Source organism: Fringilla coelebs, assembly GCF_963513975.1.
Source record: "Fringilla coelebs genome assembly, chromosome: 11".
NCBI classification, from domain to species: domain Eukaryota; kingdom Metazoa; phylum Chordata; class Aves; order Passeriformes; family Fringillidae; genus Fringilla; species Fringilla coelebs.
In genome coordinates, this window is record NC_140037.1 from 18,058,831 (window position 1) to 18,083,829 (window position 24,999).

The 24,999-nt window shown below is 49.1% G+C and overlaps 1 protein-coding gene across 2 annotated transcripts; it reads right to left on the minus strand.

Moving 5' to 3' along the window:
* Positions 1 to 14,617: 14,617 nt before the first annotated feature.
* On the minus strand, positions 14,618 to 23,167 carry LOC311158050 (V-set and immunoglobulin domain-containing protein 4-like). 2 transcript variants are annotated; one of them, XM_084213169.1, is made up of 9 exons: positions 23,042 to 23,167; positions 21,334 to 21,690; positions 20,425 to 20,706; positions 19,424 to 19,528; positions 18,738 to 18,803; positions 18,101 to 18,223; positions 17,819 to 17,840; positions 16,793 to 17,011; positions 14,618 to 15,004 (listed from the first exon to the last, which is right to left on the minus strand). In XM_084213169.1, exons 1-8 carry the CDS (start codon positions 23,094 to 23,096, stop codon positions 16,834 to 16,836), a joined length of 1,188 nt encoding a protein of 395 aa, XP_084069295.1. In that variant the 5' UTR covers positions 23,097 to 23,167; the 3' UTR covers positions 14,618 to 15,004; positions 16,793 to 16,833. The 2 variants fall into 2 exon arrangements, with proteins under 2 accessions (XP_084069295.1, XP_084069294.1); XM_084213168.1 differs by having other exon boundaries at positions 14,618 to 17,011.
* Between the last annotated feature and the right edge of the window lie 1,832 nt (positions 23,168 to 24,999).

The following is a 24,999-nucleotide window of genomic DNA, read 5'->3' on the forward strand; positions in this document are numbered from 1 at the left end:
ATGATGCAAAAGGTTAAGAACCAAGGGCTGAAAAAAAAAAGTATTTGAAATATGCATTTACTTTATTCTTCCCATGTTTTTGCAAGTGAAAAATGTTACATATGTAAAGAAACTGGAGAGCCCTCTCACTTCATTAAATAAATGAAAGGAAATGTGAGAACGAACATGCCACAGTCAGTATGCATATATACTTTTATTTATCTCCCAAAGATTGATTAAAGCAAAAAAAATGTGTCCCTGAGTAAAGAAACAAAGTGTTTCATTCCCTAAGAAAATGACATTGCAAACCACATCTTCATCAACTAATTGCACCAGCAACAGTGTGGCTTGGGAGCTGCTCAAAGGGGATGAACGACCTCTGTGTAGCTGTTAGCAGGAACACTTGTGGGACCCCAGGGGTGGGAGCCAGAGCCCTGCAGAGATGCACAGGGAGCTCTGGCTCTGCTGCAGGAGTGAGGCACACTGGCACGGCCACACTGCTAGAGAGCAGGCACTGATATTTTGTTTGCACCAGCCTTGGTTCTCCCCACCACATGGTCACAGGAATTCCAACTCCCACTGCAAAGTGCAGGTACTCCGGATGATTCAACTCAGCTGTTCTTGAAGAGCAATAATGTCTCCCTTTTTGCCCCTGCTCCACTATGCTTTGCAACTGCCGTCACTCTTCCCAGCCCAGGCAAACCCGCTGTCCCTGCTCTCCCTGAGGCTGGCTCCCCTTCCTCAGGATGTGACCTCCCTGTGGGTCAGCTCAGTTCCTCACCTCATTTCGCATCCTCTCAGGCCTGGCACAGGCCCCTTTCCTGTAGCACATTCCAGTGGTGAGTACTCACTTGCAGCCTGACCGATGCCACATCCACACACCCAGTGCCGGCTGTGTGATGCAGTCTGCCACTCACCCATCCTTTTTGTTCTTCAAGTTTCCTGTCTCAAGGCATTTGTAGTATGAAACTCATTATAGTGCTCATCCCAACTGGAAACACCTGCAAAACCTGAGGGACTGTGACTGCCAGATAGCAAGGAAGAACTTTGCTGGGTCAGGCTGAAGGATGCAAAGTTAGACCAGTGGGGGAAAGATGGTCATTGTGATCCTGTGCAGATGCCTGAGGTGCCCTGTGCCCAGGAATCAGGTCCATGGCAGGTGTTCGCCATCAGCTGTGTGCACAGAGTACCCAGAAACACTTAAAGACAGTCCCTGAGCACACACTGTGCTTGGCAGCAGTGCTGGGATAGGGATGGAGATGGCCGGCAGAGCAGTGGGAGTTTGGTTACGGTTTGGGGCTGACACGAACCAGGTTCTTGCCATTACTGACAATGGCACACCCTGCAGGATTTTTTTCCAGCCGGGTCCAAGCAGAAAGCTGTGGCTGACACAGCGATATCGAGGGCCACAGCAGGAGCAGGGCTGTCAGGAAGGCAATTCCCAGCACAAGGAATTCTTCGGTGCTGAGGCTTTCCGCAGTAACTGAGCAGGACTGCCCGGCGCTGACTGCGAATGAGCCTCCGGGCCCGTCAGCCGGCTCGGGCTTATTTGCAGTGTTTTTAAACGGATTTTAAAAATAAAACCGGCCCTCCCCCCCGCCTGAAAGTCGTCCTTGTCCCTTTCTGACCAGCAGTCCTCTCCCTGGAGAGGCCGCGAGCCCAGGACCGCCAAGAATGTTCCCACGCAGCTTCCACGGCACCACCCACCGCCGAACGCGGGGCTCTGCCGGGCGCCGGCCGCGCCGGGGCGCGGGTTCCTCGGGGCGGTCCCGGGCGGGGAGCGGCGCGGCAGCGACACCTGACGGCCGCGGGCGGCAGCGCGGGCGGCGGGGGCCGCTCCGCCCCAGCGCCGGCCCGGCAGGGCCCCTCCGCAGCTCCGGGCCCTGCCCCGAGCAGGAGCCGCTCTGTGCTGGGGGGAGCCCGGCCCGGTCTGGTCCCGAGAGGCGGCTCTGCGAGGCCGGGGCAGCTCAGTCTCCCCTGTAACCTCCGGAGACTGCGCCGCTCCCCCCACTGTGCCGGTGACTTTGGGAGCGCAGCGTTTCTCCCGCTGTGTCTCTCCCGCCTTCCTTGCACCAGTCACGCTAAATTTGACTTTGTATCTACTAAAAAGTTTAAATCCTTAATATAACACATACCTCTGATACAAAGCAAAACAGTTTTTAAATGACACTTGTCTTTGTGGCCTGCCCACCGGGCTGGGTATTTACCTGCTCAGAGAAGTGGCCCTGCCTCGAGTTACCCTCTCTGCTCCAGGTTTAAGATTCAACATTCACATTTGCTCAGCCTTTGACAGAAAGCCACGAGAAGGGCTGTGTCCCTGCCAGCCCTCCGACCAGCCCTGCAGGCAGATAGGATGGTCTGACTCCTTGCCCGTGGGCATTTCAGCGGATAATCAGTGCTCTAACTCTAGCACCTCACTTAGGCCATATGCTCTGATGGGCAATTTTTTGTCTTTCTTGGTGCCAAGTGTAAGTTCACTGTCTGGATAAGGCTGGGGTGCTGCTTAAAATAGACCTTATGTGCCTTGTTGGATTTGTGCAATGTTCCATAAGCTGCTTTGGAAAGAGACATTTGTGTCTACGTTTGAACTTTTCAGTCTGAGCGTTGTTAAAGCTCATTCACATCCTGGGATAAGATCAAGCCATCAGGGTCAATAAAACCTCTTTCCTTCCATGTATTTCCATGCTTGTGCCTGAAGGGATCTCTGATTCATACCTGACTGAGTAAAGGATGTGAAGCAACTCAGCTGCTTTGGGAAAGGGAAGAAATCCCCTATGCTACAGGCTGGACTTTCAGCCTGCATCACTGCTCCAGGCTGTCACATGAGGCACTGTAGAGGGAAGAGGTGTGCTGAGAGAATTTAACTGGACTGGAAAACACTCTGGAAAGTCTCAAAAGCTCCAGCACAAGAGAGAAGATGTGATGGAAATAGCTAATAGGTGTTGGAGAGATTCTGGTGTGTTTGGTGTGTCTATCCCAGTTCAGCTATAGTGAGTGTAAAGGCATATGACTTAATGAATAATCTCTTAAGAGTCCAAAAGAAAAGAAAAGGCCGCCCAAGTTATGAGGGCTGTGGCCTTCTCTCAAAGTACAGTTTTCCTCTTGGGAAGGGTGAGAAGCCTTGCAGCAACCAAGGCAATGCTTATGAAAATCAGGGTTCCCACTTTTGCAAACTCGTTGGCAGTTGTACCAACCCACACAATTCTGTTTTGGCTTTTCTTGTGCCACTCTGAAGAGGTCTGATGAAGCAGGTCATCCTGCTGTGACAGATGTTTTTTCACAACGTCTGTGAACATCTTCTGTGTCCCAAATGGGGAGATTTGATGTAATGACTGCAAGGTGGCCTAGCAGCATGATACTTCATGTACTGAGAGACAGAGGTGTGTTATACAGAAAAGCCCTTCTGTTCTGTTATGATGGTCCTTGGGAAGCACTTCATTGCCACAGAGAAAGGTGGCTGATGTAAACCCAACTGTCATTGTTGAGCAACACAGCAGGCGAGCTGCGAGCCAGAGCCCCGCGGTCAAGTACTTCCCTTTGACAGTGACTCTGCAAGCAGAGGCAGCAGTGTCGAAATGCCCTCTGTGTTCTAAAAGGGGGGTGAGAGATAACTGCACATCTGCCTTCTCCCAGAAGCCCAGAGTGGTCCGACAGTGGTCAGTGCTGAGGGACATCTCTGTGACACTGCAGCAGTTGCCTGTGGAGTGCAGGACTGATAAACACATCGACTTGGCGTTTAGGTGTTCCTGGTGTGTTCGTCTCTTGCTGTTCCTGGAGTCAGTTCTGAGGCTTAACCGAAAGCAGAACATCTGCCCAGGGTCAGACTCGGGGCTGGCTGACCCAGCACTCTATCACTTGGGGCTCACCAGCAGCAGATGCTAAAGGAAGAATGGAAAGACTGGGCAACTGGTATCTCTCTAGCTGCAGTCCTGGTTTCCAGTTATCTGTGACAGGAACCTTTAGAAGTGGTATCTCCAAACATGAAAGGCCTGATGTGGTTTTCTTTCCTGACTGACAATTGCTTTTACCAGCACTGGCCCCTTGAGCAATGGGAGGGCAGTCTGAGAGCATCACTGCAGAGCTGCTTTCCCCGTTGTATTCCCATGTGGGAGAGAGCCTGGTGTAGCACAGAGACTGTAGCTGCAGAGCAGGAGTGTGCAGGTTCACCACAGGCCTTTGCCTGCCATGCCTTGTACCCTTCACCAGTGCTCTGTACCCAGGATATTCATTTGGTAGGATCTCCAGAAAGTGGCAGCAGAGAAACTTGGCTGATGTGTGGTTTCTGAAAGTAATATGCAGAGAAAAAAAAATTAGTTACTGCATGTTTAGTGATGAGTGTCAGAAGCACAGTTGCTCTCTGCCTTCATTGTATGTGAAAAAGAATTGGCACAATCTTGTCTTTGACAACTTAAATGCTTGTTAAATTTTTTTAATGAAAAAACCCAATACATTTATGAATCCATTATTGTCTTTTTAGAATTCTAGGGTTGGATTCTGTTCCCAGAAGTAACTATATTGATACCAGCAGTGAATAAAGCAGCTCCATAGCTCATGATTTCTTTAAGAGATAATGTCTATCAAGACCTAGAGTAAGACTTTACTCTTTGTCTAGCCATGTAATAAGATTACTGCAAGAAAAAAGATCGTCCTTTGATGGAGCAAATATGGAAAATGTAGCTTTCTTTTTCAATGATGCATTAGAATTAAGGAAATTAAGGAATTAAAGTGGCTGCAATAGAACTTTATTTTGAAGCAAAACCTCTAGACAAAGTTACTTAGCAGCTATGAACAGAGAACTAGTCTCAACTGAACAGGTATGCCAGACCTGGGGGAAAAAAGGAAGTCTGGTTTTTCTCCACTCATATAAAAATCCAAGTGTACTCATTAAAATTAAATAAGAGTAAGTCAAAGCTACGTGAACTTACTTGACCTCTGGTTGGTGCTATTCTGCTACTTCTTTAGGATTAAATATGAACACTACTACTGTTCCCTAAATGCTATTCTTAACAGTGTATGAGGTACAGGATGTCTTCTGGGTCACTCAGTAGCTGTGACAGTTAGTGGGGTTTTCTTATCTCTCATTGTCCGTCTGAAAACAGCTTTGAACCTCTTGGTTGGTGTCTGCCTTTTTTTTTTCTCTCCCTCTGTCTCTCTTTCTCATTTTTCCCCCCCTTAACCAGAGGTCTAAAACAAGTGTGACAAACACTTAATCAGCCATGAACAGAAATATCCGCTGCTTGCTGGAGCCCAGCCTCTGACTCTTGTTGCTGTGCACCTGCCAGAAAAGAGGGCAGGAAGGGAGGATGGCACTGACAGCAAAACTTGTAGGTCCATGTGGTGTGTTGATTTGTTTTTCTTTCTGAATGAGGTGAAGAATGGAAATGGGAACAAGATGTTCACACAACTCAAAGTTCAGGCTGGCCAGTGAGGCAGGGTTCAGCTAAGTGAGTTTTGCTGACAAGACATGGCAGTTGAGAAGTCTTGTTCTAGAGGCAGGCTGGAGTGAGGATGAAATGTCTCTAACCTTGCTGGCTGAAGAGATCCCTACCCAGATGTAGGGATGAAAGACGTCCCAAGGGAGTTCCTCTATCATGCACAGCTTGGCCTTCAAGGAATAATTGTGATATTTTCCTGCACCATTGCAAGTTCGTTTAGTGCCTGGAACTAAGCTGTCATAATTAGCCATCTTCTGGAGGGAAGGAACTGTGGAAATGCTCACCCTATATTGCTCCCTGGAGAATCCAGCACCATGAGTGCTTCCAGAGGCACAGGGAAGTGATGCAGTGGCAGCCCAGGGCTGCTCCTGGTCTCCCCTTTCCTCCTCACTCACATGGTCACTATGGTTGCTCACATAAACACCTTCTTTTCACCCTTTCCCCATGTGCATCCATGCTGGGCTGTCACTGGGCCTCACAGCTTCTCCCAAGCAGCACCTGTAATGCTGACAAGTGTCAAGGCTCACCCACATCTGGACAAACTGAAAAGGGTGGTGTTATAGCTAACTGGTGGAAGGGTCTCTGCTGGCTTTGTTAGACCCTGGGTCATTAACACCTCACTGCAGGGTAAGGCAGTGCCTGCTGTTCTCACAGATAGGTCAGGAGAGTCTGCTAGCAACTGGCTCTCTGAGATTTAGTCTGAAAGCTCTCCAAGAACTTAGGATGAAGGAAAACAATTGAACAGTTAGCCAGTGCTAACAGTTAGCCAGAGTAAATAATAGTATTCTTCACCTGGGAGGAGAAACTTCAGAAGAGGGGTTTGGTATTTTTGAATTTGATGTATGAATAATTTGTCTTTTCATTCCTTGATATGGTGGCTTCAAAACTGATGGACTTAATTATGGATGCTGCTGGATGGCAGAACTGGATTGACTGAGCAAACTGAAATGGAAGACAGTCATTGATGACTGGAGTTGGGCCTAACGTAGTAATACATAGTTTTAATTCCTCCATCAAAACGAGTATATTGGCTTTGAAGATTGTGCAAGGAGCCATCCCAATGTAAAATCTCCTGGTGTGCTGTGAAGGCAAGCTGACCAAGGGCCAGATTCTGCAATCACCTGGCCTTGGTTAAGTCAGTTTGGATCAGAGAAACATAGAAAGTTAAGGATTGGAAGGAAGCTTAAAGATCATCTAGTCCCAGCTCCCCCTGCCATGAGCAGGGACACCTTGCCCTAGACCAGCTCCCTCGAGGCCTTACTCAACCTGGCCTTGAACTGTGACAGTGTTGGGCCTTTCACAACTTCTCTGGGCAATTTGTTCCAGTATTTCCCCACATTTACAGTAAATAATTTCTTCCTAAAATCCAGCCTAAATTTCCTCTCTTTCAATTTGCATTACGCCTTGTCCTGTCACTACAGTTCCTGATGAAGAGTCCCTCTCCAGCTTCCAGTATCTGTAGGTCTTTCAAATACTGAAGTTGCTGTAAGGTCTCTCTACACACTCTTTTCTTCTCCAGACTGAGCAGCCTCAACTCTTTTCCCTGTCTTTGTCAGGGAGGTGCTCCAGTCCTCTTATCAACTTTGTTGATCTGCTCTGCACTTGCTCCAAGAGTTCCATGTCCTTTTTTGTTTCATGTCTGTGTGGATTGATCTGCACAGAGCAACATAGATATTAAATGAGTCCCAGTTTTTCCATGTCCAGTACAAACCTGCTAATCCTTCATGTCCTACCTTATGACAGGTAAAAAGTACAAGAATTTGAGACTGCAGTGTGAGAGTATTTGCTGCACGCTAATCAAACGGATGCACTTTTTTTCAAGTAATTTTCCAAGAACATTTGGGAGCAGTATGCAGAAGTCTCTGAAACATTATTTGATGGCAGTCCGTGATGCCCACAGCTTCTCTACCTCCTTTCTTTCTCTTCCCAGAGCAAGCTACAGAGCTGTGTGCACTGCAAGTGCACTGAAAACAGTCCCTTCATTGGGAAATGCTGAGTGTGATTCCAAGGCTGTTGCACAGAGTAGGGCAGTGTGGTGACATCTGCAAAGTATAGAGGAAATCAGCTTCCTTGGGTCATTAACCTTGGATGTTACTGTGGGCCCACAGGACTGGGCTGGGGTCAGGTGCAGGCAAAGCGGAGTGTCCTGGCTGGGGGAGGATGCTTGATCTCCCACTGCCCCAGCTGATGAATCTCAGGTTTCTGGTGGCATGTTGGCTAGAAAGCCTTCATGGACTCAAGCTCATGCTGGCTTGCATAAAAAAACTACAGAGACTACATGAACAGCCCTACTCCTTGCAGCCAGTTAAAACCAAAGTAAAAACAGAACAAAACCACCCAGACCTGTCCATTCCTCTTTTACTGTATATTTTAAAACACAGGCAAATGAAAGAGGAACTGGACAGTAACTGTATTCCTCATTATCTGACTTTTCCTCAGGCACAGGGAATGGGTTTGACTGTTGGCAGGCTGGCTGGTCTTACTGTGTCTGCACAGAGTCTCAGGAGTACCTCGTGGGTGCTCCCAGGGGGCTCAGTTACTTGGAGGCATAAATAAGTGCTTTCCAGATTAAGGGTTTGGTCAGAGCTGCAGAAACATAAAGTCTGTGGTTGCAGACCTGGCACGCTGATAATGTAACTGAAAGCTGCTGGACTAGGACAGGCCCCAGCCACCAGCACTGGAGGGTGTCTGTGGGGTTTGGTTGAAGAGCCAGACAGCAGTGGGAAGGCAAAACTGGAAAGGAAGGGCTGCAGCTGAATGCTGGGAGTGGGAAAACCAATCTTACAAGAGGAGTGTCCCTCAAGCATGCATCACACCATCACGGCTAGCTGATGGCAAACATGCTTGGGATGGTGCAGACACAGCAACATATTTTTAATGAATCCTGGCCTTACAAAATGTACTGTGTATCATAGTGGCCTAGAAAGATGAGGAATTCCTCTAAAATTGCTGAGTTTTCTTGCGGGGCCAGCCTGTGCTGCTGGCCTGGGCAAATGTAGATTGCTGGTCTCTGTGTGGGCCAGCTGAGGTTCTGGCCAGGCTGGATGAAAACAGCACTGATTCTAGGTGCCACCTGAGACTGCCTCATACTGAGGGTGGTACAGGGAGGGGACAGGAGAGGAGAAACTCTAGGACTTGCTTTGGTTACAGCTCTGAACTATCCACTGGTGTTTACTTTTCTGTGCAGGCATTGTGGATGCTCCAGGACAGGGACTTCAGTGGACACCAGAGGGTGTGTGGAGAGACCAGCAGGGGCACAGAGGCAAGGCCAGCTCCTTGGTCGGGTGCTGGAATTGGGAAAGCAAATCCTGTCTGCTCATGTGAGTGCGAGGGAACAGAAGACCTGAGGCATGGCCATGAGTTCAAAACCGAGCTGAGCCTTGTGGGGCAGCTTTTGGAACAAAACCTCCTGCAAAGGCTGAGGACAGAACTCTGCTTCCCTGCACCTCACTCAGACTCCTCTCAGGGTAAGAGATCCGCCCCTGGGCATGAGCCTGTGTCCCGAACCAGAGCCCTTCTGGCTGTTTGTGCCTTCACAGTCCCCTGTGTGGCTCCTCAGCAGCCAGGACAGCCTGACCGCTGTGAGATGGAGGTGTCCAGACTGGGGACAGTTGCCACATCCATGTGGCTGCTCACAGCTTCCCCGGTGCCGATCCTGTGCTGCCGGGGGCTGTGTGCTGCAGGCCCTGTGTGCCCAGCCCCTGAGGCGTCGTGGCCGCACCGGGCAAAGGCCGCAGCACTCGCCCTCACCCTCACCCCGCTCGTGAGCCTCGTGCAGGATGGGGAGAGCTGCTTTCACAACCTGGATGTGTTGTCACTCACATCCAGACATTTCCTGTTATCTAACCTCAGCCTTATCTTCCCCATTCGCAGCTTCCTCTTGAAGGAGGAGCAGCCCCTTCAAAACCGAGCTGTGTGCCCCGGCTGAGCCCCCACCGCGCTCCTGCACGACCCCCGCTGAGCCCCCGCCGCCGGCCCGGCCTGCCGCGCCTCTGCACGGCCCCGCCATGGTAGGTGCCAGGTCCCCGTCCTGCCCGCGAAGGGGGCTGGGGACAGGGGAGGAGGTGTCCTTGGGGCTTCATCCCAAAGGCCCGGGGGTGTTGGGACACCGAAAGCTGTGCAGTGTCCGTGTTCCTGGCAGTGAAGAAAGCTGTCCTCCCACCCCGTGTTGCACCTCGAACTTCAAGGGGTCTTAATCCTGTTTGGGTTTGGGCTGCTTCCCTTCGGTGCTGGGCTGTGTCTGCCCAAGCCAGAGGGGCTTTTTGGTGGCTTCTTTCAGGGATGAGGTAGCATTCGGCTGGGTGTGCTTGGGGAGGACAGGCTCGGGGATGGAACGCCACTGGTCCCAGCCAGGGAGCAGTGTGCCCTGGCTCCTTGATGAAGATGAATTATGATTAGCAGTGATATGTAGCCCTACTGAGCAGCAGGGTACATGTGTGTGGGCTCCCTCAGCTCACAGACACACATGCTGCCTGTGAGCTGCTGGCAGTGGGAGATGTTGATCTAAATTAGTCGTAGATGAGGCAGCTCACAATGAGCAGGGGAGGGTGTGGGATGGAGGAGGGTGTAAGCAGGGAGAGACCCTGTCCGAGCCGTGTGCGAGCGTTCTCTTCAGCTCCATTTCTCACTGTCCCCATGGTTTCAGTAGAGCACATGAAAGTTTACTGCACTTACTCTCTTCCCCTCTTTGGGTGTCTGGGGATGGGGACAGAGTCCACTGTGCAGGGACGGGGGCTGCAGGGGGTGCAGGGGCTGTGGGAGCATGTGAGGGTGACCTAAAGGTAATGGGGGATTATCAGGCCGTTCCTGAGGGCTTTGAAGTGAGCCAGTGTTTGTCTGGCAAAGCTCCTTGCAGTGTCCACTGCAGGGCTGGGGGCATAGGAAGGTCATGTATGGAGCAGGACAGCATCCAGTGGAAGCCTGCCATGAGAAAAGCCTTATTTGTCTCTGTTGTGACAAAGGCTTCCAGCTCCTAGGAGAAGCACAAGCCAAGGTTTCAGCTGGCCAGGGGTTCAGCAGACCCTGTTGCCACAGATCTGTGGGGACTCTTGCTTACAATTCAGGCTGTGATTTGTGTTTCACCAAGGGGAGAACAGAGATGCCCTTGATTCCAGTTCAAATCCTGCAAAATGAATGTATGCCTTGAAATGGCTGCAGCCTGCATCCTAGGGCTCTGCTACTCAGCATGTGAAAACCACACAGCCACACTTCCATAAATGCTGTTACTAGGTTTAGAGTTGAATCTATCCAATAATCTTACTTTTCATTTATTTTCATTACAAATTGCAGAACAGTCTGACAGCCCTGTAAAAATACCTGAGCGATGATGTACAGCCTGGAGGGGACTTTTTGTGAATTTGGTAAAGGACTGACTTAAGAATGCAGGAAGAACAATTCTTTCTGTTTGGCCTTCAGAGTATTCAGTAGATTGCCCAGTTTTATAACACTGAGCTTTTACTGCTAATACCCACTTTAGCTTGAAACCAGAAGCTCTGACAATGACAAATCCATTCACATCAGATATGATCTCTATGGGTAGAGTTGCAAGTTCCATTCCCATCTGCTGATAGAATTATCTCCATTGTGTCCCCACCCCTTATCTGTCCCTCACAGCAACATTTTAAGTGGCTGTTTTTCCCCTCAGAAAGCCACAACGGGGGATTATTTTAAGCTTCAATTGCAGAAGCAGTGCTGCCTTGTTTTCTTCTTCCCCTTCCAAGGGCAGATCTGCTCCTGTTAGACATCAGCACTGAGGCTGAAGGCAATCTGGTCACTGATACCCGTGGAAGAGCCTGCTTAGTCTTTCTCTAGTGGCTTCCCCACATTTTGGAATGGCTTAGAATCCTTTGGGGGATCACAGGTTCACATGTACTCCAGCAGGCTGATCTTAAATCAGCTCATTAACATAGTTTTCTTATCTTTATGAAGTGCATATGCTGATTTTATCCATTGCCAGATAGTTTTATCTGCCATGGCTGAACTGCATTTGGAATGAGGAGGCAGAGCACACAACTGGTCACTATCTCCTTGCACCCAAGGCAAAGGTGGAGACAGGGGAATGCCAGAATTGCAAAGCCTGGTAGTGACTCAGTTTAGAAACAGATTTTACCTTTAAAGCTGTTGCTGTTTTCTTGCTCTTAAGTCTTACTCTACTCTCTTCTGGTTTTGGAGAACATGTATTTGCTATGCTTTCACCTGAAAAAACCTTTTCCTTTCAGGTATGTTTCTGTATGTGATATTAGATGGAATCCTATGATCATCTGTGTAAAATAGTCAAGTAAGTTAGAGGTAGAAATGGTTGATGAATTGCCCACTGTATGATACTGTTAATATACTTAATCTAATTCTACTTTAGTGTCTTTAATGGTCTACCTTAAAAATATAATTACAAACATTTCAGTCTTTATTTTGATACTAAAAATAGCATGACTACTTTCTCACAAACTGGTGAAGCTGGTCATGTGAAATTAAAATCCGTGGACTGGTAAGGAAGCTAAAACACCACGCTAAAAACTGAGCTATATCTGGACATGTCCACAAGAAGTATGAATGACATAAACAGTGTTATGCCAAATGGGTGTGTGACTTAGGAGCCAGGATGGATTTTTCTGGGAGAGTTGTACAGTATCAGAATTTCAAATCTGTTTCTAGACTGATTTTCTAAACAGTCAGCATCTGAGAAGGACACAGAACAGAATAATACTGTGCAACATAATCTCTTGTGTATGTTTCGTTATTTAGTTTTCTTTAGGTGCATTTCTGCAGTTCCTGCACACTCCTGTTAAAAGAACAAAGGAATAACAGTATATTTGTGCAAGAAGAGTGTGTGTATGTGTGTGTGAATATGATGTTCACCCTTAAAGGCTGGATTATGCCAGTGTTTGGAGGTGGAAAGCTCCACTTATTGCAGGAAAGGCTTTCTCTGTTTGCTAGAAATGAAGCAGAAGGGGGTTCATTTGTCAACGGAAGAGAAAGTTTCACTTCAGTTCTGAAGAATTCATTGTTTCCATTTGTGGAACTTGGTTTTCTTTCAGCATCATAATCTTTATAGTGTTCTGCCAAATGGATGAGCCTCCAACAGAGTCACTGATGAACGCCTATGTCTATGCCCAGGGGCAAAGCTGTACTTCTTTTTCTGACTTTTGAATTAATAGAGTGGATATTTTCCTCGGCAGAAGGCAGTGTCTGCTGGTGTGGTTCTCTCTCACCCAAAAAAGAATGCAGGAGGGGGATATATGGGAAGTGATGCTTTTTGCTAACTGGAAAAAGCCTGTGAAGTTAACAACAGCTGCTGTGCTTCTTTTCCCTCTGTGTGCTCAGGCTGACATCCAGCGAAGCCACTGTGACCCCGGGAGCTGCAGTGTGGCACTGCGTGTATTTGACAAGCTGAGTCCGACACTCAGTGTGCAGAGTGTCAGTTTGTCAAATACCCCAAGTGAGGCACTGCTGAGCAACGCGATGCCGAGGGTGCAGCCCTTTCCTCCTGCTCTGGCAGGAACCTTCCTCTCCAGGATCGGCATTCCTCCAGAAACCCACCGAGGTACTGAGTAGTCCATCCCATTGCTCCAGAACACCTGAAGGATCCTCTGCTGCCAAGTTTCCATTCCACCCCGGTTTTGGAAGTATCTGTTGGGGTATCCCCCCAACAGTAAATCAGAGCAGAAGTGGTGCTGGTGCAACTTCTCTGCACTGTGAAGACAGGGAATTGTGCCCTGGGTCCTTGTTATTTGCATCCAAATACAATGCTGTTCTCTTACACAGCATTAACTAGCCAGCTGTAAATTAAGCTCAGTTAACAAGGATGCTGGCAACTATAATCACAACATCATGGCTAAAGGCAGCATTATCCATAATAAAGAATCTTGCCTTTGCACATGTAGTAATCATTTTATATGGAGTACAAACTAATGAGGCTGCTCATTAACTTCCCTCTGGCCCATTAGCCTGCATGTTGGTTCAAGCTGTTTTAAATTAGGCCATGGAGTCCATTGCCTCTCCTGGGAGCCTTGCTATTTGGAGAAGACTTCTTGTTTTTGCATGGTTAGGGCAGTCAGCACTTGCAGCAAGGTTGCCTATTCTGCTATTTAATTAAAGTAATTCCCTCTAAATCATCCCACTTGAAGATGTAATGATTGCTAAGTGTTTGCAGTAACTGACTTGTAGCATTTCAGATATGTCAGTGTAGGGGAATGATGGGTGCAGCATCCAGCCCAGTTTTACAAGTCAAACTCTGAAAACATTTGACATGGAAAACTCAAGAATAAAAAAAAAATCTCCAGACTCTACTGACTAGTTTTAGGACAGTACCACCATAAAATTTTGCAATATTAGAGAGTATTAATAAACTTGAATACTAAGCTTTTGGGCTTTTTATTGCAACTATTTCTTAGTAAATATTTTGAAGAAGCTGGAGTTTGTACTAAGCTGGAACCCATGAATGTATATCATTGCCTAAGAAAATTGTGTTCTGCTTTTTGAATAGCTTGTGCACTTCTGGACAAACATGGTCCACAAGTGGTCAGAAATGGCCCTACTCCTTGTGACTCACATTCCCATGGTCTCTCTCAAGCACCTCCTCATGACTCACAGACATCACTCTGATCTTTATCACTGAGGTTAGCTTCAAAAGAGAGCAAGGTCTATGATTTCAGGCTTTGCTTTGTCCCCAGTGGATCCTCCATGAAGCATACAGCCCTGTCAGCCCGAAGCCATGCTGTCACTCAAACCTCAAGGTTTCAACAGACCCAGCCTCCTTTGCACTACAGCTGGCCAAGGGTTTGTTTATGCCTTTCATTCTTGTTTTCTCATGCATTTTCAATATTTGCTTCCAGTAGTTTACCCTGCTTTTTAGATAACTCTTCCCTTCAGCTCCCAGATCCTTCCAGATGACTGGGGTGAAGGGGAAGAAAGTAAAGCCCTTCCTCTCTTACAAGAACAAGCATCAAATTACAGTGGTACAAATTTCTCTGGGATTTCATCTCCCACCTCCCTGCTCTGAAGTATGGTACAAACCCAGCAGTGGTAAAAGCCAGCAGGTCCCCTCCATGGGACAGGCACTGCAAGGGGAACTGCGAGTCTCATGACACTGTGCTGGCCACTTGAGTTAGTGTGTTTTTGAGAGGCAGCGTCCTTTCAGGGCAGAAGCTGAGCTTTTCCTTCCCTTCTGGAGCAGAGCTCAGCAGATGAGCACAGTGCAAGGAAAGGAGAAGTTTTCTGGCTTGATAGTGATGCAACACAGCAGAACCCGCTGTGGCTTTCAGAAGAAAAATGTTCTGTTGCCAACAGGTTTTACTAGAAACATGGAAAACATGTTAAAGTAAAATAAAGAAATAATCACACACTTGTTACCCAGGGAAAAACACCTCAGCACTGGAGACAGGCTTCTAATGTTCCCACTCTTCTGCTACTTGTGACCAAAGTCCTGTTGCTGCCCTAACTAGAGGAGTGACAACATGGAGTACATGGGAGCTGGTCCATCTGGGTCCATCTGCTCCCCTTTCATAACTCCTGTTGCCTTCTTCCTCTGTAGCTTCTCCCAGGCTTCATGTCTTCTGAGGAAGGTGTCCAGACCTTGTCAGAGCAGATCAGTGCTGGGAGGAATCACAAGATGGAAAAACCATGATGTTACATAGTCAATGAGTGAACCTGGAGCTCAGAGCTTTTTACAGCAGGAAAACTTGCACAAAATACCAAGCTAATTAAAAATGAATGAGGATGTTATTTGGGGGGAAAAGGAGAGTGCCATGTCATGTGTTTTGGGCCTAGATTTGCTGAGGTAAGGATGGGGAAGCTGAGAAATTTTCAGTTCCCTTCTCACCCAGTATTGACCCTGCACCATATGCTATTGCCCTGCATGAGCATGGCTGCAGCTCTCCATTCTCCTCAACTCCTTTGTTCTGCACCACTCCTGGAACTGCTGATGCCAGCAGCTTCTGCAGCATGGCGTCTTCAGGGCTGGCTGCCATGAGTCCCACAGGGACAGACTGGATCCTGTCTGCCTCCCTGGAGTGCAGCCTGACAGCCAGCACAGCCCTCCCTGCATGCCTGTCACCGTGCTTGTGAAGCAATCACAATATAGGCAGGAGATTTTTTTTCTCTGATCTTTCCCACCTCACATCCTGCAGTTCAGAGCTGTAAAGGTAAAAGTGTGGCTCTACACAGCACTCAGGCCACAAACAGCAAAGTGACCCTGCTGTTCGCCTGCTGACCCAAAAAGAGATGATTCATGGCAGCAGAGATGAGCCTTGTGGGTGAAGTCAGGGCCAAGCAGGAAGGTGTGTGTGTCTTAAGATCAGCTGCTTCCCCATGATTTCCTTGCTGCACCCACTGATATAAAAAAAGCCAGTAATTCTTACAAATTTGGTTTGCTAAAGCCAAGAGGCATTCCTCCTCCCTGCCAAGTTCCTGGAGGACAAAGGGATACTGGCTGGAGGCACAGACAGAGAGGACAGAACTGACAGCAGCACTGCAGTCCAGGCAAGATGCAAACAATTAACTGTGACAAGGCAAATCAGGCTGCTGAGCAACAGTGTACTGTAGGGAATGCACTGCAGCTGGAGGCAGGAATGGCATCCATGTTGCACAACAGGTCAGCTTTTGTTATCACACAGATTGACTTACATCCCCCAGCGTAAATTGGTGTCAGCCTGTTGTATTCAGAGAGGTCTCTTAATCATTATCCAAATGCCTCATAATTTCCCTTATTTCATCATGCCTCCGGCCCGATACTGTAGAAATTAAATGCCAGCATTTCCTTCAATATCAGTTCTTGTTTTCCAGGAGAAAACCAGTGGGTGACAGTTCAGACACTCATTCCCTCTCTCTCTGAGCACTGAGCTCCATTCCGATAGCAAAAATGGCATTCCTGGGACATCAACCTCCCCTCTGTGGTCCCTTTACCATGCTGTAACCAAAAAAAAAAAAAACAAAAAAACAAAAGACTCAAGCACAGGCAGAATGTACAACCAGTATTTGCTGAGCTGCAAAAGCCAGAGGACCTCCATTTCCAGCACAATCCTGGTTCCTTGCAGCCTGGGATGTCTTAACAGGAACACACATTGGAGAGTAACCCTTGCTAGTGTTACTGACTGGCAGCATTGCTTCAACTACACCTGGATTTACAGGCTAAAGAATTTCATGTTCTCACTCCTTCAGATCTTTCTTCCTGCCCTGGGTCCTTCCGGTTGCTCAGAAACAACTTGCTCTATATGAGTGGGTACACAAACACTTGGCTGGGGGTTTCTGCTCCTACAGGCAGGGCCTGGTCTGCCAAAGACCAAAAGGTTATGCAGCTCCTCTGGGTTAAAGCAAGCAGTGAGAGCAGAACAGAGGGGCAAGAGGAGGAAGAGTTTCCTTCTGCTGAGTTCACTGTTCAGTACATGCAGCCCTGCATGGCTGCTCATGTGGAAAAGCTGGTACTTTACAAAATTCCTTCTATTTCATATTGAGATTCCATTGCAGTCACAAGGTTTTGATACTCAGGGCTTTTCCTGTCTTTCATGGTGGTCTTTTCAGTGCCAGAGCACGTTTCCTCCTGTAGGCACTTAACAGGGACTTCCACCTCAGGGTGCAGCAGGGCGACATCTGCAGTTCTGCGGCTGGGACAGAGAGACATGAGTGAGAGGGATGACTAAAGCAGATGGCACTTCATTTACATCTTAGAGGCAAGATCTACCACATAATCTGTGGAACAGCAAAATTCATACTATTCTAGTGAGAGCCTGGAGGGGCTCTGAAAGACACTAGAAAGTGATGTTAAAAGAATTACACAAAAATAAGCACTGGTTAATACTGGTACTGTAAACTCTCATGGCATTATCATGTTATACTCTAAAGTTACCAGCAGACAGTCCAGCCTTTGGAAAGTAAATACCAGCAATAATTGAGAAAAATTGCTACAGATGGCTGTGGTGTGTCTCTGAGTAGGAAAGCAGTATAAAGGTGTTGAAGATTGAGATGAGGATAGGGCAGAAGATGTGTTTGTATAATCACATGCTAATAGGAAATCTGCAAAGTAATACTTGGCCAAGGACTAAGACATGTTTCTTATAGAGAAAGGCAAGTGTAGAGGGAAATTAAAGGAAGAGCTGAAAATTTCTTTCTTTTGTTTTGCTAAATAATGGCAAGAACTTCCCACAGAGAACAGGCTTCCCATGGCATGTGACAGGCACAGCAAAGCACCCAGAGTATCCTTCAGTTCTTCTACCATATTAAAGAACCGTATGGCTATCTCCTGTGACCATGTGTAAAGTCCTCATGTTGTTAACTAAACTGCCAAGGTGTTCAGCTCCTCTCCCTGTAAGGCAAATAAATCTTTGCTTTTCACTGAGCAAAGAGGCTTTTTAGGAGCAGATACCAGTACAGTGCCCTCAGTCTTAATATCCCAAGTAGAAAATTGCACTCACAAAGCAACTTCATAGAGAGGTTCTGGCAAAAAAAAAAAAAAAAAAGAAAAGAAGAATCTAAGATATGCATCGAATTGTTTTATGCGTCACAGAACAAAACCCAACTTCTGTTCCCACATTTAGGGAATAACCCTCCCACAGGCTTCTCTCTGGAAGGGATCAATCGGGGATGGGAGTGTCCCTCCCTCCCGTCACCTCGGACCGGGCCCTCCACCTCCCGCCCGTCCCCTCCTCCCGGGGCTGCCCCCACCGCCCGGCCCCGCTGGGTTTGTCGCTGCTCACCGTCCTTCCTCCGCCGCCGCCGCCAGCAGCCCAGCGCCGCCGCCAGCAGCGCGCCCAGCGCGGCGCCGCCCAGCGCGGCCGGCAGCCCGTACAGCAGCGGGGACGGTGCGAGCCGCGGGGAACCTGCGGGGGACAGCGCTGTCACCGCGGGGAGCGACACGGGGCCGGGAGCCGCCACTCCCCCCCTGCTTTGGACGGCCTTTAAATCCTAACCGAAAAGGGGCCGAGGCCACTCGGGGGTTCAGCCACTTGCCGGCAGTCACAGAATGCCGGGATGGTTCAGTTTGGAAGGGATCCTAAAGGTATCATCTCGCTCCACGCCCTGCCGTGGGCAGGGACACCTTCCACCAACCAGGCTGCTCCAAGCGCCGTCTAACCCGGCCTTGGACACTTCCAGGGATGGGGCATCCCTGCGTGAAAATAAACAGCAAACCTGAGGCTGCAAACACCTGCACCAAGAGGTGTGTGGGGGGGAGTCAGGAGCGCAGCTCCTGCCTGGATAGTGCCAGGTATTTGGCACTGCAGCCGTATCTGCCACAAGCACAGCAGCCAGATGTGGAGCTGGTCTGGGATGATGTTTGCCACCCTGCCCTTGCCAGTGCAAATCTGGCGTTTTCCAGTATGAGACTCCACTCACCTGTGGCTGCGAAAGGCCCCACTGGAGCAGTATCCATCCTGGAGACCCGTGCTGTTGGTACTGGATCTGTCAGTGGAGAATGGTGGATACATTGCACTTCCACTAGGCATCGGGAAAATGGGGTCTGCTCTGCCAGCCTAGACTCACCTGTTATCCTTTGTGTGTCTTGCCAGCAGGCCTGGGGCAGCATTTGGCACTCATGTTCCCCTCCCTGACCTTTGCCCCACAGGTTCCTGGTAGCCCTGGCTGATATGATGCATCGTGCCTGGCTATGGCATGCCTTGGCTTTGCCCTGCTGGCACTTCCCCAGATTTCCAGAGGACACCTTCACTCTCTCTCCCCTATGGTGACTCCCTGGCTGGCCTGGGGGGCTTTGCCAGCAGCTGCACCATAAACTTCCTGAGGTGTGGAGGCCTCAGGCCTCTTGCCCCAGGCGACCGCCTGCTGAAGCTCTGCAGCCTCAACAGTTCTGGTCCCTGAGGGACACAGAAAACATTTTCTTGTCCCCTCCCATCATCAGGCACATTCCCAAATAGGGGTACCAGCCTCTGGTGTTGCCTCTCTGGGTAATACTCAAGACACAATTCATACTTAGTATAGGCATTTGGTCTGGCTGTGGAAGAGCAAACTCCCTGCCTTGGTCTTCTCCTGCCACAGAGGTGAATAACCCTGGCCTGGGCACTCACCTGTCACTGTGTGCTCCATGTCACTACTGTCTTCCTGACCGGTGGTTGAGTGGTGTCCCCCCGTGGTTCCCACACTCCTCTGCAAGGCTGCTGTCGTGGGCAGATCTGCAAGGTGAGGGGGAGGCTCACACAGGGGTGTGACCACCACGGTGATGCTGCTGTGCTACAGAATTCCCCACTGGTGGGAGCAGGAGGAAGCAGCCCCCTCCCAGCTGACAGGAGGGGGATGCTGTGCCAGCAGCGTGGGGAAGCAGCTGCAGCACTGAGCCCTGTTCCTGTGCTGCTCCCTCCAGGCTGGGACTGCTGGGAAAAGCAGCACAGGGCTTCAGCCAGAGCTCTGTGCCTGGGAGCTCAGCAGGCTCTGCCTCTTTCCCAGGCCACTGGGAGGTGCCTGTGCTTGGCTCTGCCATCAGGGGCTTCACAGCTGTGCTGATCCAGTGAGCAGCCAAGGAGAGCTGCAAGTTTTCCACCAGGCACCCATCATGGAATCGTTTAGATTGAAAAATTCCTCTGAGGCCATTGAGTGCAACCTGTCCCACTGTCCTGCAGAGCCTGGAGGGGTCAAGCCTGGAATGAGGTGCAGTGTGTCTCCCTGAGACACGCAGCTGGTGGGGGAAACAAAGGCCAGCTTGGTTTGTTCTGCCACTGAATTACCACTCACTTGTTCCCGCTTCTCAAAATAAAGCCCCAACTCCTTGTCTGAACTTGCTGAATTGCAGTGGGCAGCATTACAGAGCCAGGCAGAACTTCAAAAAACCCACAGAGGAATAAATAAATGAATGTTTGAAGTAAAAATCCTCTTTTGCATCAGAAAAGAGCAGTTCCTCAAAGAGGAGGAAATTGAACACAGGAAATGCAGAAGGACACAGGCTGGAGCCACGGGCAGAGCTGTGTCAGAGTGCTGAAGGCGTTTGGCATTTCCTTCTTCCCGGGCAGGGCAGGGCAGGGCAGGAGGATGCGGTTCCTTTGCCCCGCGGAGGATTTGTGCTGCCGGCACTCACCTGTGACCGTCAGGTGCACAGCATCGCTGCGCTGCACGGCGCCGGCCCCGACCCTGTTGCTTGCCTCGCAGAAGTACGTGCCGCTGTCCGAGGGCCGCAGGCTGCGCCACGCCAGCTCAGCGCCGCTGCTCAGGAGCCGCGCTGTGCCCGCCGGGCCGCTCCGGAACCAGCGGTAGCTGATGGGAGGGGACCCGCCGGCCTCGCAGCGCAGGCTGGTGCTGGCTCCGGCCGGCAGCGTCAGCCCCGGCTCCGCAGCTCTGATGATGGGCTTGGTGGCGGCCACTGCAACGCAAAGCAGAGGGACTCAGGTCACGGAGCCCTGGCTGTGCTGGGGACGGTCCCCGTGCCGCAGCTGCTGTCGCTCTTGCTGGCGGTGCCTTCCCAGGAGGGAACAGCTCGGCTTGAGCATCGCCTCCCTGCACAGGATGAGCTCAGGTAACCTGTGTGTTAATCCAGGTTACACCAACTGTGCCACCATTGCTGCCACCCTTTCACAGTCCTGCTCTCTGGGGTGGGTAGCGCCCTTGCAGAAGGAAGTTTTTCTAGCACACACTGAGGATGCTTTGGAAGGGGAGAAGACAGACTTGGCTCACACAATAACCACCTGCTACAAGAACCACAGGGATATTGGCTGCCTTCACAGAACCAGACCTGGATATTATCTCAAACATGATGGGTTCAACTGGCCCATCAACAGATCTATCTTGGGCTGTACACTAAGTGGCTCCCTTCCCCAGTTCAGTCCTACATGTCCATGTGTTGAAGGTTAGCCATCAGAGCAAGGGAGGCAGATGCTTCAACTCCCAACCTAGTGTGGTGTGAAAGACTATTCACACCAGCACTGGTCCCCCCTACCTTCTTTGGGTCTAACCTGGCTGCACAAGAGCAGGACTTTACTGCTGGATTTACCTTTGACAACTTTAACTGTAGTGGTCACCTCTCTTGTTATCAAGCTGTTATCTCTCGACCTCCAGATGATTTGACAAGTGTAGTGTCCACTGTCAGGCATTTCAAGATTCTGAATGAGGAGTGAGGCATCCCCTGGGTTGTGCTTTGGGACGCTGACACGGCCTCGGAATTTAGAGAGCAGGATGTGGTCACCGGTGCTGTCCCTCCGGAAGATGGTGGAGGTGCTGGAGTCCCACTCCACGCTCCAGCTGAGCGTTTGCTGTGTGAAATCTTCTGAAGGCACATAGGTACACGGTACAGTGGTGGCTCCCATCCATGTGCCCGTGACCTGGTGGACACTGGACAGATCCAGGAAGGCTGCAGAAACAGCAGTGGGAGGGAAGAAATGAGAATGCAGAAGAGGAGGGAAATGTCCTCCAGACGGACGGGACTCACCGGGCAGTAGGTGCTAGCACGTGGCCAGGTCTCAGATGTGCTGCACACCACAGCACCAAGCCAGCCCACATCATCAGACATGGGGAAGTGAACATCTGCCTTGACCTCATGGCTATTTTTATTGTGTTTCTTTCTGGGCACTTGCCAGTTCTTAATTCTTTCTTGGTACAGACAGTCTCCTTGTGGGCAGGGACATTTAGGGGGTATTCCCTGCAGTACTGAACCTGGATTAGGAATGGTGGATCAAAACCTATCCTTTTGCTTTAGCCTTGGAAAACTTCAGACCTGACCCAGATCAGCACCCTGCCAAGCGTTCAGGTAGGCACAGGAGAAAAGCAGGCAGATTTTCTCCACACATTCTCCCAATTTCTCCAGCTGCCTGCCCATGGATCCCACATCTCCTCTGGAACGGGCCTCTTGTAAGTAGAAAATCACCTGCAAATTTCATTTGACTTGGCTCATCTCTCCCAATATCCCTTATTCTTCTCTCCTTTCCCCTCCCCAGAAAGACATTGGTTATATTAAGCAGCTTTAGCTCGCAAGAAGTTGGTTGAGAGGCAGATCCTAGTAATCTGCAAAGCTGGGTTTTTTTAATGAAGAAATGGAGAATATATTTCAACCCAATTTTCTAAATGTTAGGAGCAATCCTGTGCTTTTGCATACAACATGTAAGAGCACTTTTCTCCTATTTCCCAAAACGATCCTCTGCTGCTGCCAGTGTCATACATGCCCTGAGAAAGGATATATTCACTCAGGGGAATAGGAACTGAAGCCAAGGTCCCAGTCCCAGCTTTCCTGATGCAACCAGAGAGTCACTAGGCAGGAGAGACCGAGGGGAATCAAATGTGCCAGCACCTGGTCTCACAGCTCTTCTTCTTCTTCCCAAGGCCATGCTAACAGAACAATGAGGATGAGTTATTAAATTTAGAATGAATATTCCAGCTTCACCAAGACTGCTTTGAGAGCTGGACACCACTGTGGGTCCCTGCCAAGGGTCCCAAAAAAACTGTATTTTCCTCTTGCCTTGGGGCAGGGAAGCGGACTTTCCCAATACTGCCCCGTTAGCTGCACTCTTGAAAGCACCTCATTGTATCTGATGCCAAAGGAGACTCTCATGAATTCTCAGCCTCTGTGGTTAATACAATAAGCTAAAGACTTCCTAACTGACTTGTCAATTAAAAAAAAAAAAAAAAAAAAAGCTATAATTCAAAAGATTTTTGCTATCCTCTTAGTACCCTGATTTTTTTCCTTATACATGGAAGCATTTACTCACCATTGCAGCTGATGAAAGTCATCACAAACACCACTATCCTCCCACCTTCTCCCATTCTCCCAGAAGTGCAGGTCTGTCCTCCTTTCCCCAAGAGACTCCCACCCTCCTGGGACCAGACTGCAAGTGAAGAACACTTCCTTTTATTCTGTTCTTTGTCATCTAGGATCCTCTTTCTGAAACATCACGAGTCCATTTCACTGCTGAGTTAGGTTATGGGTGAAGGAAGGAGAAAGGCTGTATGGATCTTTCCAGTCCCATTCCCTGTCCCCATCCACTTCTCTTGATGCACCCAGGACCCAGCTGCCTTTCTGAGCTGCAAGTGCCCATTGCCAGGTCATGCTGAGCATCACAGACTCTCTCAGCTCACATTTCTGCTGCAATAGTCCAGTTCATGGGCAAAAGTCATGTTCTGAAAGCACACACTGTGTTTGCCAAGGAGGTGACTTCTGACTGGCAGCCAAGAGACATTCTGAGAGTGCTCTGTAGGGTATCTTTAAAAGTACTTCCAAGAATTATCTAGGTGTGATACACAGGATTGATCTGTGCTTGTTAATTATTACCAGAAGGACTTCTGGATAAGAAACACATATAAAGGGAAATCTACTGACCTAGTGAATTCTGTTATAGGTGTTAATTAGTCAGTAGAGCAGCTTTTTGGGATTTATTCAATAGCCATGCCTTAGCACATGGTTCCAACAGCTGCACCAGGGAAACAGTATCTTTGAGCAGGAGGCAGATGTGTCTGAGAGACAGGGAGCTGTTTTCTACTGAAGCTGGGAGAGAAAGGTAGATGGGATAGTTTTGCTACAGCCTCATCCCATCACAACAAAGACCTGTCTGCTGCGGCTGAAACATTCGCCTTGCAGCTGAACCCATCTCTGGAAGTGCAGCTCCATGTCAGTGACAGTTTACTCCCTCTCTGCTAGGGTAATGAGAGCTGGAGATAATCTTCATTTTCCCAGAGTCAGTAGGGTAATGAGAGCTGGGTGGATCTCATTTCAGTCCCAGGCAGAGGCATGCCCACCCGTGGGGCCCTTGCTGACTGTGATTCCGAGTTCCACCCTGCTGATTGCTGTGGTGGAACTTGTCTGGAGCAAAAAGCTAAATGTTGTGCTGCAAGACCTGGTGTAGCAAATTCATCTAGGGCTCTGAGAGCCACCACCAGCTGCCATCCTGCCGAGGAAGAGGATGGGGGCAGTGACATCCATTCTTTGCCCGTTCTTGCAAAGAATGTCTATGTAAGACATTAAAACTTGATTTTTGCTGATTTTTCTTATTTCTGAAGCTGCCAGTGGGGTAGCAGTGCACATGGCCTGGATCCATCTGCCCATGCTGACCCTGAGAAGATTTTAGCAACATTGCCTGCCTAAAAGCAAGCAAACAAGCAAAAAACCACTTGTTAAAGTTGCTAGCTGTGTCACTCAAAGAGGGAAATGTGTCAGCTTTCACAAAGATGATTAAAGCCCAACCCTTTCCACACCCTGATCTATGGTTGGCAGTAGAGCCTTGTCCCAGACAAACAGTCTCCTACACAAAACATTTTAAGAGAAGCTGGGCTTTGGGGAACATACCCTGAGAGAAGTTGAAAACCCAAGCTAAAACTGCTGATAGGATTATTTTTTGAACTGGACATGCAAGACTTCCTGAGGCTCTAATTATGCAGGATTAAAAAAACCCCAACTATTTAACTAAAGCAGACATGAATAACTGTAGTTCCCCAAATGTGATGTAGATGACATCTTTCTCCCCCTGGACACAGACACAGCCCCCTGAGTCACACAGTCAGCCCATTTCTTCCTTACTGAAAGGACTCCTCATAGCTTTGTATCTGAACACAAGAAGAAAAAGCCTTCAAAGTCTCAGACATGTTGGCTAGCTACCTGGTTTATTAAAATGCAGTATTTTATCCCAGTGTCTCTGCTCTGGGTTGAACTTGCTGCTCTCTCCCACACAGTGCT

Bases quoted from the DNA above. Each gene is read 5' to 3' on its own strand.
- LOC311158050 (XM_084213169.1), bottom strand. From the start codon at position 23,096: ATGGGAGAAGGTGGGAGGATAGTGGTGTTTGTGATGACTTTCATCAGC. The intron at 21,691-23,041 runs GTGAGTAAATGC...CTGTTTCTGCAG, and splicing joins GACTTTCATCAGCTGCAATG to CCTTCCTGGATCTGTCCAGT. The intron at 18,804-19,423 runs GTGAGTGCCCAG...CTCCACTGACAG, and splicing joins CATGGAGCACACAGTGACAG to ATCCAGTACCAACAGCACGG.